The sequence below is a fragment of the Anas acuta genome, chromosome 1 (genome assembly GCF_963932015.1).
Source record: "Anas acuta chromosome 1, bAnaAcu1.1, whole genome shotgun sequence".
NCBI lineage: Eukaryota > Metazoa > Chordata > Aves > Anseriformes > Anatidae > Anas > Anas acuta.
The window spans coordinates 87,805,419-87,823,388 of record NC_088979.1 but is presented as its reverse complement, the minus strand read 5'-3'; the positions used below and the strand labels follow the sequence as shown (position 1 = coordinate 87,823,388).

The 17,970-nt window shown below is 34.7% G+C and overlaps 1 protein-coding gene across 3 annotated transcripts in view; it reads left to right on the top strand.

The window, feature by feature from the left end:
- The window catches only part of IL1RAPL1 (interleukin 1 receptor accessory protein like 1), a 754,490-nt gene extending 741,168 nt beyond the window's left edge, over nucleotides 1–13,322 (top strand). For all 3 annotated transcript variants that reach the window (XM_068686962.1, XM_068686973.1, XM_068686984.1), the window contains 2 exons: nucleotides 2,306–2,476; nucleotides 3,556–13,322. In XM_068686962.1, coding sequence (XP_068543063.1) covers nucleotides 2,306–2,476; nucleotides 3,556–4,274 — 890 coding nt within the window. In that variant the 3' untranslated portion in view covers nucleotides 4,275–13,322. The remainder of the gene's footprint in view (nucleotides 1–2,305; nucleotides 2,477–3,555) is intronic.
- Nucleotides 13,323–17,970: the final 4,648 nt, after the last annotated feature.

The window sequence follows — 17,970 nt, the reverse complement described above, 5'->3', positions numbered from 1 at the left end:
CTGGATTCACATCTAGTTGTACTGGAGTTTGAATAAATTCATGATTGCCTGAAACCATCTGTGTACACATACTCTAGATCCTGGTCACTCATGGCTTTTGACACAAATGCTATTAAAACTAGGGAACTAGTGTACAAAGAAATGTTCCCTGCAATCATGTATAATGCACTTGTAGTAAGTGGGAATGCTGGATCCTCCATAGTATAAAAGTATATATATTTCAAATAAAGGCATTAATGTGATATTTACATATACAAGAAAATTGTGGTGTAGCGTGAATAATTTTCCTTCCAATTAAGAATGTACAAACCATCTTAACAGACAATGTCCTGAAGCCTTTAAAAGAGTTTGAACACTGCATTATTTCTTATGATTCATCCCTTTGAGAAATGATACATTCTCATCTTTATTCAAAGATTTCCAGTGAACCAATGCTGCTCTAAAACATGTAATATGTTTATGACCATTACTAATGAGATAAAAGAAAATGGCATTACACATCATCATTTTGTCCGTTGTAGTGATTACCTCATATATTTCCTGACCTTTCTATGTGTTAACATGATTGTTGAGTTAAAACTATTCTAATGCAGAACTGGAATCTGCTCTGTAATCTCCCTGTAGTTCATATTTGATCTATATGGTGTTCTTTCAAGGCATTGTCAGAGGCATTAGGTTCTTGTTTATCATGAAGGATCATGGTTTCACAAGTACTGAAATAATGGAATAACAAAACCAAAAAAGGTATTTCTTCTCTTTCATTTCTGTTGTTGTTTTGCGGTATTTATTTTATTTTATTTTATTTTATTTTATTTTATTTTATTTTATTTTATTTTATTTTATTTTATTTTATTTTATTTTATTTTATTTTATTTTATTTTATTTTATTTTATTTTATTTTATTTTATTTTAATCTATTGTTAACATAGCAATCCAATAGATAATTTAACATAAAATGAGTGTAAGAGAGAAAATGAATCACACACTTATTATATCAGATTTGAAAGTTTGAAAGAAGTTTGACTATTTTAATTTTGTCATCTGCAAATATTTATGAAAACAGTATGAATTGCTCCTTGGAAGAAGGAGTGGACCATCCAAGATTAGCACCTGTTCTTTAACTTTACTTTGCACCCCTCCTGCATTCAACAGGTTTTTCCAAATAGGGCAACCAGAGTACAAAAAGGTATAAAATCACAAAAGGACTAACTGAGTAAATAACTGAAGTCAACAGTGAATGAATATAATATTTCTTATGACACAGAGTAGAGTATTCAATCAGGTATCTTTTACAAGCAATTGATATTCTCGATAGCCTGTGCATAATGTTGTCAAAAGAGTTAGAAGGATGTTAACATTTCATTACTCTTGCCATTGATTTTTTTCTGCTTTCTTCACAACAAAAGTCAAAACATGACCTCTTATTCCACTGAATTAGTTCCAGAGCACTTGGCATTATTGACCTCCTAATGAAAATTAATGATGGCTCTTTTGATTCAGTCTTTCAAGTAGGCACACCAAGCACATTTAAGAAACTGGCAAATTTATTCCTCTTACTAAAATGAAATAACATGCTGTTAAATACTAAAATGTACATTAATGTAGCATAAAATTTACATATTTAAGCACACTGAATTCAATAGTTTTGAACTGCATTTTCAGGATCTGATGTTACATAGATCTAAGCTTGCCAATAATCTCAGACCTGAAAAGCCGATGAGTGTTATGACTAAATCTACGCATATTCTTAAAACATTTTGAGCCTTAAATTTATAGTGAAAATTTGGCAAGAACGATTTTTTTTTTTTTATGATGCAACAGAGACAATACTTTATGAGCTTACCTATTTACATGCCTTTCTTTTCCATTTTAAAGCTTGAAAATAATTTGTATTCTTTTCAGTGACTTTTTTCTTCTGTGCTCACAAGCTGCCACCACACAGCTGAGTGAATTTCCTTCATACAGTGCCTTACACAATTAAGCACACAGTGACTTCAATGTATGGGTATGGATTCTTCTTCTTTGCATCCATGTAGAGCCATAGGATCATAGAATATCCCGAGCTGGAAGGGAGCCATAAGGATCATCAGGTCCAACTCCTGGCACCATAAATATGTAAATAAGGATTAACTCCACTGGGTGAAATATGAAAGGTGAATGGTTTCATAACTGGAGATTGAGTGAAAGCTTGCTATTTTATCTAAACAATTTGCTATTCCTGGGCAATTCTGCCAGGAACAATTCCTCGGCAATTATCTAGGAACAGTGAAAAATCTTAACTTATTTTCTTCCTCTATTTCTTTAGACAATAAAGACTATGATGCATATCTATCCTATACCAAAGTGGATCCTGACCAGTGGAATCAAGAAACTGGAGAAGAAGAAAGATTTGCTCTTGAGATCTTACCAGATATGCTTGAAAAGCATTATGGATACAAGCTGTTCATACCAGACAGGGATTTAATTCCCACAGGAAGTAAGACATGTCTTTAGGCTTGTGTATTTCCTAAATATCAAATGAAGTGATTCTATATATGATTTTAGTATCATTTCTATGCTTACTCCTTCAGAATGTCATCTTTCCTCCATCATCCTTGGGAATAATGAAGATAAACCACCAAACATGTTTAAAGTGCATTTCCCAGATAAGAGGATTATATTTTAATAATTGTATTATACTTGTTGGAGGTGAGACAGTGCAGAAAGAACATGCATATGTAATGGAAATGAATTTTATTAATAATATTTCACAGATTCTTGGAGAGCCTGCACAGCTAGGGATAAGAAAATAAGTCTTTATTTTCTGTTTCTGAGTGTTTTCCTGGAAAGATATCCATGACTTTAATTCAAAAGTAAATAAATATATAAATAAATATTGATATGCAGGTATTCCAAAAATTAAGACAGGAATTAAAAATAAAAATAAAAATTGTGTGTACTGAGGCAAGGTTTGAGTAATGATACCAGAAGATACAGCAGAGCAAAGAAGTGAGTTCTGGTAGTGCCCACTGAAGATAAATGTGTAGTGAAGGCACTAGAGTATTCTTGGAGATTGAAAATGAGAATAGATTCCAATTGATATATCTTTTTCCTATATCTTTCACAATTGTATCATTTGAGTATCATTTGAATTTGAGACTGAGTCAACAAAGCACAGTTTCTGTTCTGTTTCCTACCTGGGTGACTTCTCCTTTTTAAAGAATAAAATGGTGATGAATGCACTTCTTCCAGTAAAGATATAGGTTCAGAATGACAGTTCATGCACATTCCCTACCAAACCATAGCACAAAGGAGGATAAATGTTTCACTGAATCACAGAATAGTTAAGGTTGGAAAGGATTTCTGGAGGTCATCTGGTCCAACCCTCTTGTTCAAGCAGGGTCACCCAAACCAGGTTGTCCTGGCAAGCAAACCTGACCTGTCTGAAGGTGATGTTTTTGCAGAGTTCAGTGAATTCTTCTGGGAGCAGGGAGTTTACATCTGTTTTTTCTCCACAGTTTAGGGGAATGGAGTATTTTCTTGGCTTGATTTTTGAGCAATTGTCTTATTTTGTAGCCTACATTGAAGACGTGGCAAGATGTGTAGACCAAAGCAAACGACTGATTATCGTCATGACTCCGAATTATGTTGTAAGAAGAGGCTGGAGCATCTTTGAACTGGAAACAAGGCTTCGAAACATGTTAGTCACTGGTGAAATCAAAGTGATACTGATCGAATGCAGTGAACTGCGAGGAGTTATGAACTACCAGGAAGTTGAGGCCCTGAAACATACCATCAAGCTCCTCACCGTCATTAAATGGCATGGACCAAAATGCAACAAGTTAAATTCCAAATTCTGGAAACGTTTACAGTATGAAATGCCTTTTAAGAGGACTGAACCCATCACACATGAGCAGGTTTTAGATGTCAGTGAGCAGGGGCCCTTTGGGGAACTGCAGACAGTCTCCGCAATTTCAATGGCTGCTGCCACCTCCACTGCTCTTGCCACTGCCCATCCAGATCTGCGCTCCACCTTTCACAATACATATCACTCACAGATGCGCCAGAAACACTATTATAGAAGCTATGAATATGATGTACCTCCTACTGGCACCCTGCCGCTTACCTCAATAGGTAACCAGCATACCTACTGCAACATCCCTATGACACTTATAAACGGGCAGCGGCCACAGACAAAAACTAACAGGGAGCAGAATCCAGAAGAGGCTCACACAAACAGTGCGATACTGCCCCTCTTGCCACGGGAGACCAGTATATCAAGTGTCATTTGGTGACAGAAATACAAGGGGCTACCCACCCCCTTGAGTAGGAGCTGAGACTGCAGTCTGGTGCCTGGAACTACATCCTCGACTGCTGCTGTTAAACATGCATTACAATTGATAACATACGAGGAAAAACAGGGTCTTGTACATATGTTTTTTGCAATTTCTTTGTAGCATTGGTCTTCCTGTTTTACCCATGTCTCTTTCCATTTACATTTTCAACTTTGTTTTATATGTCATTGGAATTTGTATATTTACATTTTTTTAAATGAAGAGACTGCTGTATAGATAGGAAAATTTTTTGCTTCATTAGTATAGGTTTAGATTTTTTTTTGTTTGTTTTTAACCTCTCTTGGGAATGCTTGGACAAAGCTCTGTTGGTATCAGAATTGCCATCCATTTTGTTGGCCTGTCTAGCCTGATTCCTGAATGCCATGCCTGCTGCAGTTCACCTGTTTTGGAGAATATTTGTTCTTAGAAGGACCCCATCCTTCACTGAGAGCTCCGGTTTCATTTCTCCTCTCGTAACATGCACTGCTTCTTCCCTGCCCTTATTATGGTCCCATTTGGGGTACTGCAGTCTGATCATCTAACATTTAACTTGGTAGAAATCTGTCAAACAAGAGAATATACCCAATCTGTATCAGTTGCTTCACAGTAGTCACTACAGAGTGTGTAGAATATAGAGATGGTTTGATTTTTGTTTTCTTGTTTGTTTGCTTTTTGTTGTTGTTATTGTTGTTTTTGTTTTGTTTTAAGAATGAGTCAATTGTACCCCTTTTATAAATATAAAAGCAAACCTTATTTTTAACACTTCCTGGAAAAGTATTAATATGGCTGTGGATTTTATTTTTAAGCATTTGACATTTTCTTTTCCCCTTTTCAAAATCCTACAAATAAGATCATTTGCAGCCTTCAGGCAAGTAAGACAAATGAGAAAATAGTCACTGAAGTGCAGTGAGTCCTGCTGATATTTACAATGATGATTTCCAAACCAAAGGGGAATAAAAAGGCAGTATCATGTTTGTCACTTTGTTTTAAAGTGTTATTTTCTGAAAAAGTAAGAGCAAAATATTATTTTGCTGTTGATTGCAGAGTCCCCTTGTATCTTAATGTTTTTAAAATGTACTTGCTTTAAAATGGTATATTCTAGATTAAGAAATATTCTTTCATTTGGTTTTAGCTTGTAACAATAAGTAAAACAATTACAACATGATTTCAGTTAAGTACTCAGGCAGAAAAAAAAAAAAAAAAAAAAAAAAGAAAGAAAGAAAACTGACAAATATCATTGTTTTCAGAATAAACTTTCTTTATACAAAATTATTTAAATCAGACCTGGAAGTATTAAAACACTTTATTCACTTTAATGATTAAATAAATTAGTTTTATTTTTTATGTATGATTCTATCTTTGAGGAGTTGCAAATAATGTGTGTACCATGGCTTCAAGAGAAGAAACAAGCCACTATGTTTACATCTGGACATTTTTAAGACAAATGAAATAAGCATCTTACTTATACTTATGTTTTAAATAATGGAAAAGTCCTTTCTGGTTTGAAAAGCAGCATGGAGCACTGTTATAGTCATATGAGTTATTTAGGCCAAGCTCTCTGGTAGTCTCTGCTAAAAGAAACAGAGGAGCTGGGGCAGAGTGCAGTCATGGGTTTGATTGACTCTGGCAGAATTGTAACTGGCATCCTCACAGACAGACCTTATAGTCTATTTCTGCAATTAATTAGCTTTAGGTATTTTTATGGTATCTGACTGATACTGGCCAATATAATGGATTTGTGATGGTTGTTCATCCTAATCATCTGAAGGAGAAAAGCACAGCTTATAATATTTTGGTCTTTCTTTATGAGAAGTGATGGGTAGAGAGCAGGTAAACTGCAGTTTGGGGGATGTTTGTGGAAGTAATCCAGAACTGACAGTGTAGGAGGAAGAAGATATGATCCTGTTGCGAAAGTCAAGAAATCTCAGTATCTGCATAACAAGCTGATAGGGCTTTGGGATGTGTGCTGCTTTTGTTTGCTATAAAATGTTCGTTTCTCTGACAATTTGCTTAAGTCCTTTTCTACAATCTGTTCTTTATCATGGTATCTCCCACTGGACATGTGCCAAATGTCCCCAGAATGGAGACAAAGCTGCCAGCCCTGATAAAAATTTAAGACAGCTTTGCACATTTGGTTATTTTCATAATGAAAAAAAGCTAATATTTGCTCTTATGGACATCTGACAGACATCGATGACATTTTTCTTCATTCAGCTTAATGCCAAATACCCCAGTACCCTCTAAAGCAGTGCATTACTTTTTTTTTTTTTTCCTTTTCTCTGTCTTTTACATGTCCTGGGGTAAAGACTGGAATGTGGAATAAATGTAGAATGTAACTTGACCAGAATCTGACCAGAGTCACATTTAGGCAGCATTAGGTAGGTGTTTCCTTAGCCACATGGAGAGTATTTTTCTGTTCTATTTTATGCAGATTTAAGCACTTTGAATAGCATGATTCAGGGACTGATGGATACCATTTGATATTCATACTACTTTAAAAAAAAAAAAAATCTTATAATATTTTGTCATAATATTAAACAAAAACCAACCAACCAAACAAACAAAACAAAATAAAATAAAACAAAATAAATGAAAGAGCTATCTAAGGTTTTAGAGACATCCCTCCTTAGTATTACTCCTCTGTGAATAGCTTTGTGTGAGAAACAGTAGAGGAAATTCTTGTGTGTTCACATGCTCTATGTTTGACAAAAAATTGTGTTGGAACACAAAATAAAATGAGGGGAAAAGAAGCAACAACTCATTGCCCTAGTGTTTAGGCTCCATTTTTTATTGGTAAAGATGTTCCAGTTTTGGCAATGCAGCCTGAAGTGTGCATGCAATAGCCACATGTAAGGTTTAGCCATAAACAAATAGCACTTTATTTTTAAAACTGCACAGTGTGATGGTTGGAAAAGTTACTCTGTCTGGTCAATAACTTCGGGTCTGCATGTGGATTCTATGCACGTGTTACCCAAGTGTGGTGCTTTGTCTTTATAAGGCTCTCTCTTATCAGGGTAATCCTTGATGTAAAACTGAAGGACTGTATTATACAACCTACGAAAGGACTGTATTATACAACCTACGGAAAATCAGTGTATAGGTCCTCCTAGCAGTACATGTAGCTGGACATAAATGGAGTTCTGTATGGAAGGCTGATAATTATTCTGAAGGCAAAGTGCATTGCTGGGTCTGATTCTGTTTGCAGTTGCAGAAATATGACTTGAGAATAAATCTAATAAAGCTGAATGAGTCTAAGATGGATTTGTGTGAGAGAAGGAAATTGGAAAAGCAAAGAGAAAAGGATTTCATATTTTCTGGCGGTGACAAACTAAAATCTTGGCCACAAGAAAAGCAGCAGCAAAATATCCTCTGAATTTTAGACCCAGTCCTCACCTGGCAGCCGACATCAAACATTTCAAATGTGACCTAGTTCAGAGCTAAGTACAGTTAGCCTTATATGAAAACTAAGATACTTCTATTGCTGCACAGCTGTGAAAATCACATGTATGTTAAATAATGGGTGATAGTCAGCTTCAAAATAATTAGAAAGCCTGTTATACCTGCCTGATTAAAATTTTCAAAGTTTTACTTGAATATTGTCCATTAATGACACAATTAAATTATAGATAGAACAATGAAATTTGGGGAAAACTGGCAGGTAAAAAGCAAGCTTAAGGAAACTTTAATTAAAATCCAAAAGGGAAAAAAAATAGTTTGGTAAAGTACACTAAAAAAAAAAAAATAGAATAAAGGGCAATGGAGAATAAAGGTCAAAACACTCACCTGTGTCTTTACTCTTTTTTTTTTCCTGTCATGCAATGCTTCGTACTCTGTCTGACCTATGTAAAGAAACTGGCTTTTCTGGGGCCCATCCAGAGAGATCAGCAACACAAATATATCCCATTGTCTAATATACTTCTGAATTTTGTACTTGCCAGTAGTCTAGCACAGAGAGTTTCTGGTGCATCTGCTATTGTCATGATATAGAGGATGGCAGAAATCTGTTAGTGCGAAACAACAACAAAAAATTATCTCTGTAATAGGCTTAGTTTATTATCCAGAGTAGCTATATCCCCTCACACATGCCTTGTATCTTATTTGCACTAGAACACTTTTTTTTCTAGCCCATTTCTTATATGAGCAAGAGATTAATTTGGCTGTAATCAGAAAAATGTAAGCAGTTTCACAGCAATGATTCAGCCTGTATAATGACTACCTTTATTTCTATCAATTGCAGCTCTTCACCTCCTAAATAATCCACTGACTGGAGGTTGGAGAATGGACATTTGAGACATTGTCTGTCATTTAAGATTCATTAGAGGAGGTTGTTCACTTGAGTTAGCAGAAATACCTAGTTGTCACTTATGATGTCATTTTGCTGGGCTATTTCCCATCAACTCTGGCTACAGCCTCAAAGAAGATGTGCTGGCAGCATCACTTTCCTCCAATTGGCCTTTGATTGATGGTCCAGAACTTGGAACTGTTGCCCTGGGAAGTAAATCTGATAGAAATGTTTCTGCTATCAAGAGTTTTCCTATACTTTTTTTTGTTTGTTTAAATTCTGTTTGAGGTCTTTGCTCTGCATTAATAAGATCTGTCAAGAGTCTGCTGAGTTATCTAGTGGTCAGAACAGAAATTACAAAGGCAGGCCTGACACATTGTTTGAAAAATATTTAAATTTTGCAGCTAGTCAGATTATTAATAAGCTCATTGAGACTTAGAGTTGATGAAAAAAAAAAAAGTTTCTATTTGTTATTACAACCAAGAGGATTTGTACATGAAAAAGCCAATACCCCAAATAATGTAATTTCAGAAGCATTCAGTAGTGAATATAAATATTTTTATTTTCTAGGATCTAAATGGTATATTAAATAGGCAATCTTTATCTAGTACTGATTTTGCAGAGAGTACAAATACCTCTGCAGTGCCACTAGCATTACATAAACAATTAGAAGTGAAATATGAGAGCTAAGAACTTGATGGAGATATTCTTGATTTTAACTTTTTTTATTCAGACATATCTCTTACCAGTCAAAGCATGACAGAAGGGACACAAAAATTACTCCAGAAATAAAATCGATGTGTTTTTAACCTTCTTTTTCTCCCTTTTCTTGAAATTTTCTCCCTTTTCTTGAATTTTAGATGCCTTCCTTCCTATCATCCAGGAAAAAAAAAAAAAGAATACCTACCTAACCCATGGTCCCCTGCACAATTTCAGGTGGGTAGGGCAGTTCAACCTGACATGAGAGGCTGAACAGCTCTGCATACCTAGAGTACCCACGCAGGGAGAGGGAGAGCACAGGGTCCTTTGTCTGTCATGCTTAGTTACCCCTATGTCAGGCAGGTGTAGAAGAAACTACAGTCCCAACACATTGCCATTCTTCCCCTGCAATACAGAAGGTGTCAGTAGACCTTAAGGACAGCAACAGCAAATGTGAGTGACATCAGCAGGGCTAAATCCAGGCCCCTTATGGCAAAACAGCAATAAGAAGAAACAGCTGTCAGCATTACCAATTTGTTCAGTGTGCAAAGTGAAAACCAGCACTGAGCCTAGAAAGAGGTTAATTTAGCTGGTTAGGGTGTAGTCACTAATGGCAATTTGAGGAAACTGCTGTATGGATCAGATAGCACCACAGTGGGATCCCATCCCATCCCATCCCATCCCATCCCATCCCATCCCATCCCATCCCATCCCATCCCATCCCATCCCATCCCATCCCATCCCATCCCATCCCATCCCATCCCATCCCAATTTATCATGCAGGCTGTGTTAAAAGCACAAGCACACAAAGCTTGGCTGGGATACATGTGAAAAGTCTTTGCAGAGATATTTAGGGGAAGTGGATGTCTTTTCTCCTGTGAAGAAATTTGCAAGAGCAAAGACTTGATTTAAATACATAAATATATATATATATATTTGTTCTCATTTCACACAACGTTTTTTACATCTTTGTATGGTGTTCATGTGAAGAAATGTCCCAATACTTTCCTGAACTTCTTGTGAAGTGAAAAAAAGTTTTAAAAGGTCATTTATGGGCTTACAATATCCTCAACCATGCATCTGCAGTAAGCTCCAGGTTATGAACACACATCCATAAATAAACAGATAAACAAAAAAATAAAATTTTAAAAACAAAGCAAAGTAAAATAGTAATGTAATTGCTAATCTCTATTTCAACCAACTTTTAAGGGCTTCTTTTTTCAAAACAGAATGTTTTCTTTTGGAGTTTTGTAGGAAGTTATGTGAGAGACAGTTCAAAATTTTCTTTTCATTGTTTGCATGACAGGTAAATCACAGGAAGATTATAGTTTTGTTTGGTTGTTGTTGTTTGTTTTTTTTTTTTTGTTTGTTTGTTTGTTTGTTTGTTTGTTTTAGAAAGTCACATTTTTCACTGTAATTTTAACACACAAATAGTAATGAATTTACAGACTTAGAAGAAATTGTTTACCAGAGTTAATACTCTCTGGTGAACAGCACACTACAATTCTAATTAAGTTCTTAGGGACATTTCAGTAGACAATTTAAGCAATTCATACTATATGTGCAACTTCAGTATCACATTAGAGGGATGTACATTTGTTTTCCTAAAAAAAAAAAAAAAAACAAAAAACAAAAAACAAAACTTAATTTCCTGTTCCCAGGTAACTTCAAATGGGACAATTACATAAATACAAAGCAGAGGAAAACAGCCACACAGCTGTCTCTTCATCTATCTTAGCAAAATTGCTTAGTGACATCAGGCTTTCTTTGAGATTGCTAACCTATGGCTGCCTTTGCAAAACACATGAATCTGAAATGCAGACATCTGGGGCAATGTTGCTGCAATAAGCACACACAGATACCCAAACACACTTTATACTTTGCTATACCTACACATAGCTATTTTAACTTGTAATAATTTAATCATAGAACAATACAACAAAATAAACTAAGTAGCCTTTCCAGAAAAAAATCAGTGAAGTCACAAACAGCTGAATTTGTTCAAAGGACCATATCCTCCATATGCTGCAAGATGAAAAAGTTTAGTTTGTAACCAGGCCATTGATAGGTTGCACTGTAACACAGTCAGGTAGCTGGAGGTGACAGAATGTGAGAAGTGTAGTGAAAATGTTTCCTGGTCATGTCATAATGGTACATGACTAACAACCAACTACTCCTGATGTCACAGGAGATTACAAACCTCCTTTGCATATAGGACACTAGATACACAAATTTCCCAGGTGCTTTCTTCCCTTCTTGGGTGTTATCTGAAGCAATTTGTATAATCTTGCTGGAGGTAGGAAAAGATCCAAATGACAGTACCTACCTACACTGCCAGAATTCCTGTCATGGTCTATAACAATTAGGTCGTTCAGTTCATTTCCAATTTTCTCTTCTGTTTTCTCCATTTACCATTTCATTCTTCATCTCACAAACAAAAGAGATTATGAATAGCATTCAGTGTCACATAGGAAATATCATTACCATATATATATATGTATTTACTGTTAGATATTTTTGCAGAGAGCTAAACAGCAGCAAAGACACATGAAATGACACTCGCCAACTTGATCTTTATGTAACATTGAAGAAAAATTTCTTGTTCTTTCATCTTGGACGTGTTACTTTCTATGCTTCTTTCAAAATCATGGTAAAGAACAATCTAGAGTATAACAGCTTGGGGACAGACTAAGGAACACATGAATATTATCTTCAAAGTTGTTTTAATTCTTTATTGCTCTCCACATTGTCTTTGTTTTGTTTTGTTTTGTTTTGTTTTGTTTTGTTTTGTTTTGTTTTCCATAAGGGAACAGACAGCAGGACTGAGATATCTTTGCACTACATTGGATTGCTGTTATCATAGGCACCTTAAAAAGAATGGGGTTCAGCTCCAGAGAACTGGAGCACAGTAGTCATGAACTGGGCTGAAAATCTCCTACCTCGTCTTCTCTCACCAGTTCAAAGAGCTGCTGAATTTCCTCTGCTCGCACCTCAGTTGGTTCTCCACCACACAGACACTCCTGTAAGGAGGTTTCAAAAGCGAAAATGGTGCTTTCAGGTGCTTCTTTCCAAAATGCTTAGTCTCAGACACAGTGAGTCTGCTGTTATATATACTCACAGAGAGATCCATTTTCTGTGAAAAAAAAAAAAAAAAAAAAAAAGTTTCCTTAATAGTTAGGCCTTCTGATTGCCATCTGCTGGCTTGCTAAGGCTCTCCAAAAACTCTAAGACTAAAACTAAGACTAAGACTAAGACAAAATCAGTTATTTCAAAGTTAAGGTGAATCAATAGAAACTTATAGTATTATCACTGATGGTTTTGAATAGCCAACTAGAAAACACATATTTGACTCTTTCCAATTCTTTCTACTGTACTTTGCTCTAGATGATCTCCCTTTATAATGTATTCTAAATGTCTTGTAAAGATTTGATCTAAGCTTTTTACTATTAGTAAGCAAGCACAGAAATAGTTTAATACAGCGTCTTGGTTTCATTATGATTTGCAGACTCGTTGTTTTTATCTTATCCTTGTCCAAAAACTTTTAATGTTTAAACAGAAAGCTACCCAGAGTTAGGCAGTGGTGTGACAATGAACAGTTAGTAAGTTGAGGACGCTAAACCACAAAGTATTTATCTTAGGTTACATAACAAAGGGAAACTAAATTATCCTCCGAACTTCACATCTAAAATATGCTGATGTCACTTACACCAGTTCAGAGTCACATAAGAATTTTACAAATAAAGCATGGTATTAAATCTGTGTTATTAGCTACTACTCTCATGTGACTACTTATAATGAAATAAACAAAAATACCATCTCATAGGTAAATATTTTATTAACATATAAAATAATTGCACTTTCTTCAGAAGATAAGATAGATAGATAGATAGATAGATAGATAGATAGATAGATAGATAGAGAAAGAAAGAAAGAAAGAAAGAAAGAAAGAAAGAAAGAAAGAAAGAAAGAAAGAAAGAAAGAAAGAAAGAAAGAAAGAAAGAAAGAAAGAAAGAAAGAAAGAAAGAAAAGAACGAATGAACACCTCTACAGGAAAGAACAAGTGCCTAGTTGTAATAGTAGAGGAAGAAATTTCTTCACTTTCACTTTTACAAGACAGCTACAAATGCAATAAAAGCAAGGAAATAAAAATCTGTGGATAAATTCTTGATTCTATAAACTGCAGCATCTTTGTACTGATAGAAATTTTTCTAGAAGGTTTAGTCTCTTTAATTTCATTCAGCTCAGGAGAAGTTGGCTGTGCATAAGCACCATGCGCAACACAATTCAAGTAGCAACAGACTCTTCTTGAGAGTACACTATTCAAAGCTAATAGCTGGATAAGCATCTCAATCTTCTGAAAGTTCTCAGCTGGCCTTCAATGATCCTGGGAACAGCAGATACAGTGCTCTGTAGTTCCTGCTGAATACATGCAGGTTCATTACAGGTATAAACCTGTCAACTATAAAATGTTTTGCATTGATGCAATGAATTAAGCAAGTGCCATCCAGAGCTCTGAGATCTTTCTTAATTTGCTTTATGGGTGGCAGAAGTCAAAACTAATTCTATTCAAGTCAGAAGAATCAATACCTTGTCAAATTAGTGTGAAGAAGAGCAGAATCAGGCCCAGAGTTTTATAACATGGATTTCTGGTTATTCTATAACTTAATTGAAAGTTCAGAATCATTGACTTTTCCAAATGTCCATTATTATTGCCATATAAACCATAGATTAACATATGCATACCTATCAAGGCTTTTTTTAAGGTTGCCGATATGACTAAAAATTAAAAAACATGACTTTTACTTTATGCACTCTGTGCAGAATCACTGAAGTTAAAATAGAAACACTAAAGTTATGTAGAGATACATCAAACTGTATTTATGCATATTGTATATTAAGATATTTTACCTAAAGAGATTAACATATTTATTTTTTAAAAAAAATATAGATGGCTCATAGCTAAGAGCTATTGACTTTTTTGTAGTAATACTATACACATTGCTGAGAAGCAAGAGAAATTTGATCAAAGTGTTGTCTAGTTTCAGCATATGTTACTTTAAAAAGAACCACATTTTATCTTACCCTAAACCTTCAGAAAATTCGCCAAGCCTGGTATATAAAACTGAACAGCTAATTTATAACAAGTATAACACATTAAAAGTTTTTGTATTTTCATCCATTTTTTATCCTTACAGAAGAAATATATCATTCACTATATATGAATGCTGCACACTTTAGCAATAGAAATATTGTTTTTTATAACTTTGATTGCACTTGCCTTAACTTTTCCACACATAAATACAGACACCAATAACATACAGAAGGGAAAAAAAGAGGATTAAGTGAAATAAAACCCACAAAATTAGGCAAGTTTGGTACCAGATATATATTTTTCATTAATGAATAATAACACATAAGCATATTCACCAGAATCCTTGTAAAGAGTATATGAGCACATGATGCTATAGGTTTGTTAAAGCACAAGGTGTACTTTGTCTAGATTAAAAACAAATAAAACAAACAAACAAAAAGAAAACAATAAAACTTTTGGTGTGACTTTGCTTTAGGTTTTAAAAAAAGTTGGATGTTTAAAAAGATCTTTATTACTTGCATATGAATATTTTTGTATAATAATATATGAAGAAGGTTTTAAAAGAAGCAAACAATAACAACAACAACAAAAAACACAACCTACTTTATTTATGGTGTGCAACTTTTAGAGAAAAATAAACAGGGTATGTGTTTAGTTTGTAAAAAAAAAATGTTCTTTCAAGATTACTCTTTCACTGGTTAAATGCAAGGTTATGACAACTTGAAACACTTTTTTTTTTTGTGACTGAAAGAAAAAAATAAAGCAATGTGAATAAGTTGCGTATACATTTTTTTTTTTTTTTTTTTAAGAAATTGTTGCTGATAGCAATATTAGTTTAACAGCACAATATGGAAGACTTGGAAGGTTCCAGTTCAGTGATTTGACTTGCAAGACGTACTGGGCCAGAGCATATGCATGGAATAAACTAGTTCAGCTCCACTGGATAGAATGGAACTGCTCCAGCTTACATCAGCTGAGAACCTGACATTAAATGAATACATTTAATGGCATAAGTCCCTCCATTAATATTTTCTTTTGTGGTGTTTTCCTCTTGTTCTTCTGTTTTGTTTCTTGTTTATGGTTCATGTATTCTACGTGTATCCTTTTTTTCTTAAAAACATGAAAGGTTATAGATTCGCTCATAGTAAAGCAAGTACAACTCTTGGGGGGGGGAGATACTCTGTGTGTGTGTGCACGCGTGTGCATGTGCATGTGCAGTTTACTATTGCATTCATTTGTACACCTCTTTAGCTCCATAGGAACCACAGGGTACCTGGAGAGTAGAGCAACATGACAGTGAATAGTTTTTTTAGCTTTTTGCATGGTGTGCGTGAGCAGAGTGAAAGAATATGTATGATAACAGAACTGTAGTGGAGCAGAAGTAGCTCAGATCACAGCAATGTTATTGTACAAACAAAAGCTAATGATAAAATGTCCAAGAAGGCATTATTGAACTTGATTAATGTTTTTCCTGTTTAATTGTTTTGAATATATCATTCCTTCATCAGGAAAAATCCCATCCTTGATTTTCTGGACAGACTATAAGCTCAGTCGTTCTTCTCTCACCGGCAGTGGCATAAATCAGGCATATCATTATCTAGTGTAATGGGTTTATATCCATCACATAAACTGGAATCACTGTCTTTTTGGCTTTTCTATGAAGACCCTCACCTCCTCATCTCTTTGAAAGATATAAGACTATGGTTTAGACTAAGATATAATACTATGGTTTAGTGGGGACTGTTAGCGTTAGGTCATAGGTTGGACTTGATGATCTTGAGGTCTCCTCCAACCTAGAAATTCTGCGAAGAAACACTGAACTTGTTTCACTCTTTCATTATTTTGTTTCACTTCAGATTTCAAGGGAATTACTCCAGATTTGAACCTCATTGACACAAGAATTTGAAGCATTTCAATAAGAGATAGGCACCAGGTCACGGCAGTTCTTACAAAGGCTGGTCATATGCCATTCCTAGAGCTTAAGTCTGCAAGAGAGCTATCCTTCCTCATGCTCCAGAGGCCCAGGCCAAAGACCAGCCAATGTACTTTTAGTTCATGAGTATCACAAGACTTTAAGACATTACAATTGGATCAGTTTACCTTCAGCAACACACAAATACATTTTTAATACAACCACCGTATTTTGCAGCTGGAGTCTGAAGCCTGGAGTCAAGCTGACCTGTATTACAAAATATTGTTTCTACAGTCACCTTTTTGAACTCTGAAGCTGTCTCTTGCATCTACTTCTCATAAAATTTTAATCTTTGCCATACAAAATATCAGTAAGACCATCTGATTAAATAATCATGGTTTCACTAATATCAACATGATTCATTGGCCTGATATGGTGGCAAGAAATATATTTAGCATTCTGTTTGACATGGTATGAATTATACTTACTCAACTGTCCGCATGTCATATGCACAGAACTATGGGATCCACTGTAAATTCAAAAATATTTATGTATATTTAGTTACTTTTTTTTTTTTTTAAAAAAAAGCTATTAAATTGACATTAATAAAAAAATCAATAACAAAGGGTTCTATTCTTTAGTACATTACTCAGCATTCATTGCACCTTAAATTACATTAATTTCTGGTATTCCTTCCCAAAATCATGCATGTTTAAACAAGATGAGAAGCCACATAAAGCTGCATTCTTCAAGAGAGACAACTACAGGAAAAAGTAAGTATATATGAGACTGCTTAGAAAGCGCTCAAGTCCTGGTTCCAAAACAAAGAAACAACAATTAAAACAAAACAAAACAAAACGAAACAAAACAAACAAACAAAAAAAAAAAAAAAAAACAGATAAGGAGAAAACAACAATAACAACAACAACAACAACAACAAAAAGCTTGCTTGAAGACTCCTAACCTGCACCATGCAGAGTGACAATCTGATCTGAGACCATACATTTCATGATTGCTATTTCCTGTCAGAAAAACAGAATCAGTCCCATTTCCTTTTCTTCTGCTATGGGCTCTCATCCTCACACAGTCCTCCCCTTCAGCATGCTGTCACTCAAATTCTAGCAATGAAGCTCCTGGGAGGCAGAAATTCTCTCTGCTTTTTCAAGTCTTCTGGACTACCACATTATTATTATAATTAATTTAATTCATTTGTTGATATATGGTGTGCCTGTTGGGCTCTTTAATGAATACATTGATTAGCTGATAAATTTTCCTTCTTCTTTTCTGAGTATTTATTTCCTTTTTATGTTTATCCCCAAAAAAAGTTTATTAATTATTATTATTATTGTTATTATTGTCGTCATCATCATCATCATCATCATCATCATCATTATTTTCCATGGATATTTAGAATTGGTCATGAATGAAGACATTAAAGTAATTGTATAAAGATTAAAAAATAGACTCGAAAAATTAGAGATCTTTAAACTGCCTTACTTTCCATCTACATTCACTATAAATTGATATACATGCCACAAAATAAAACAACTATTCTTCTAGGTCATGAATACTGATGGAAATTAGCCAGTTTACATGTATTATGTTCTCTGTACTTTACTGAGGAACATGTACTGAGTAAGGTAATGCTAGGACAGATTCTCTGTCCTTTATG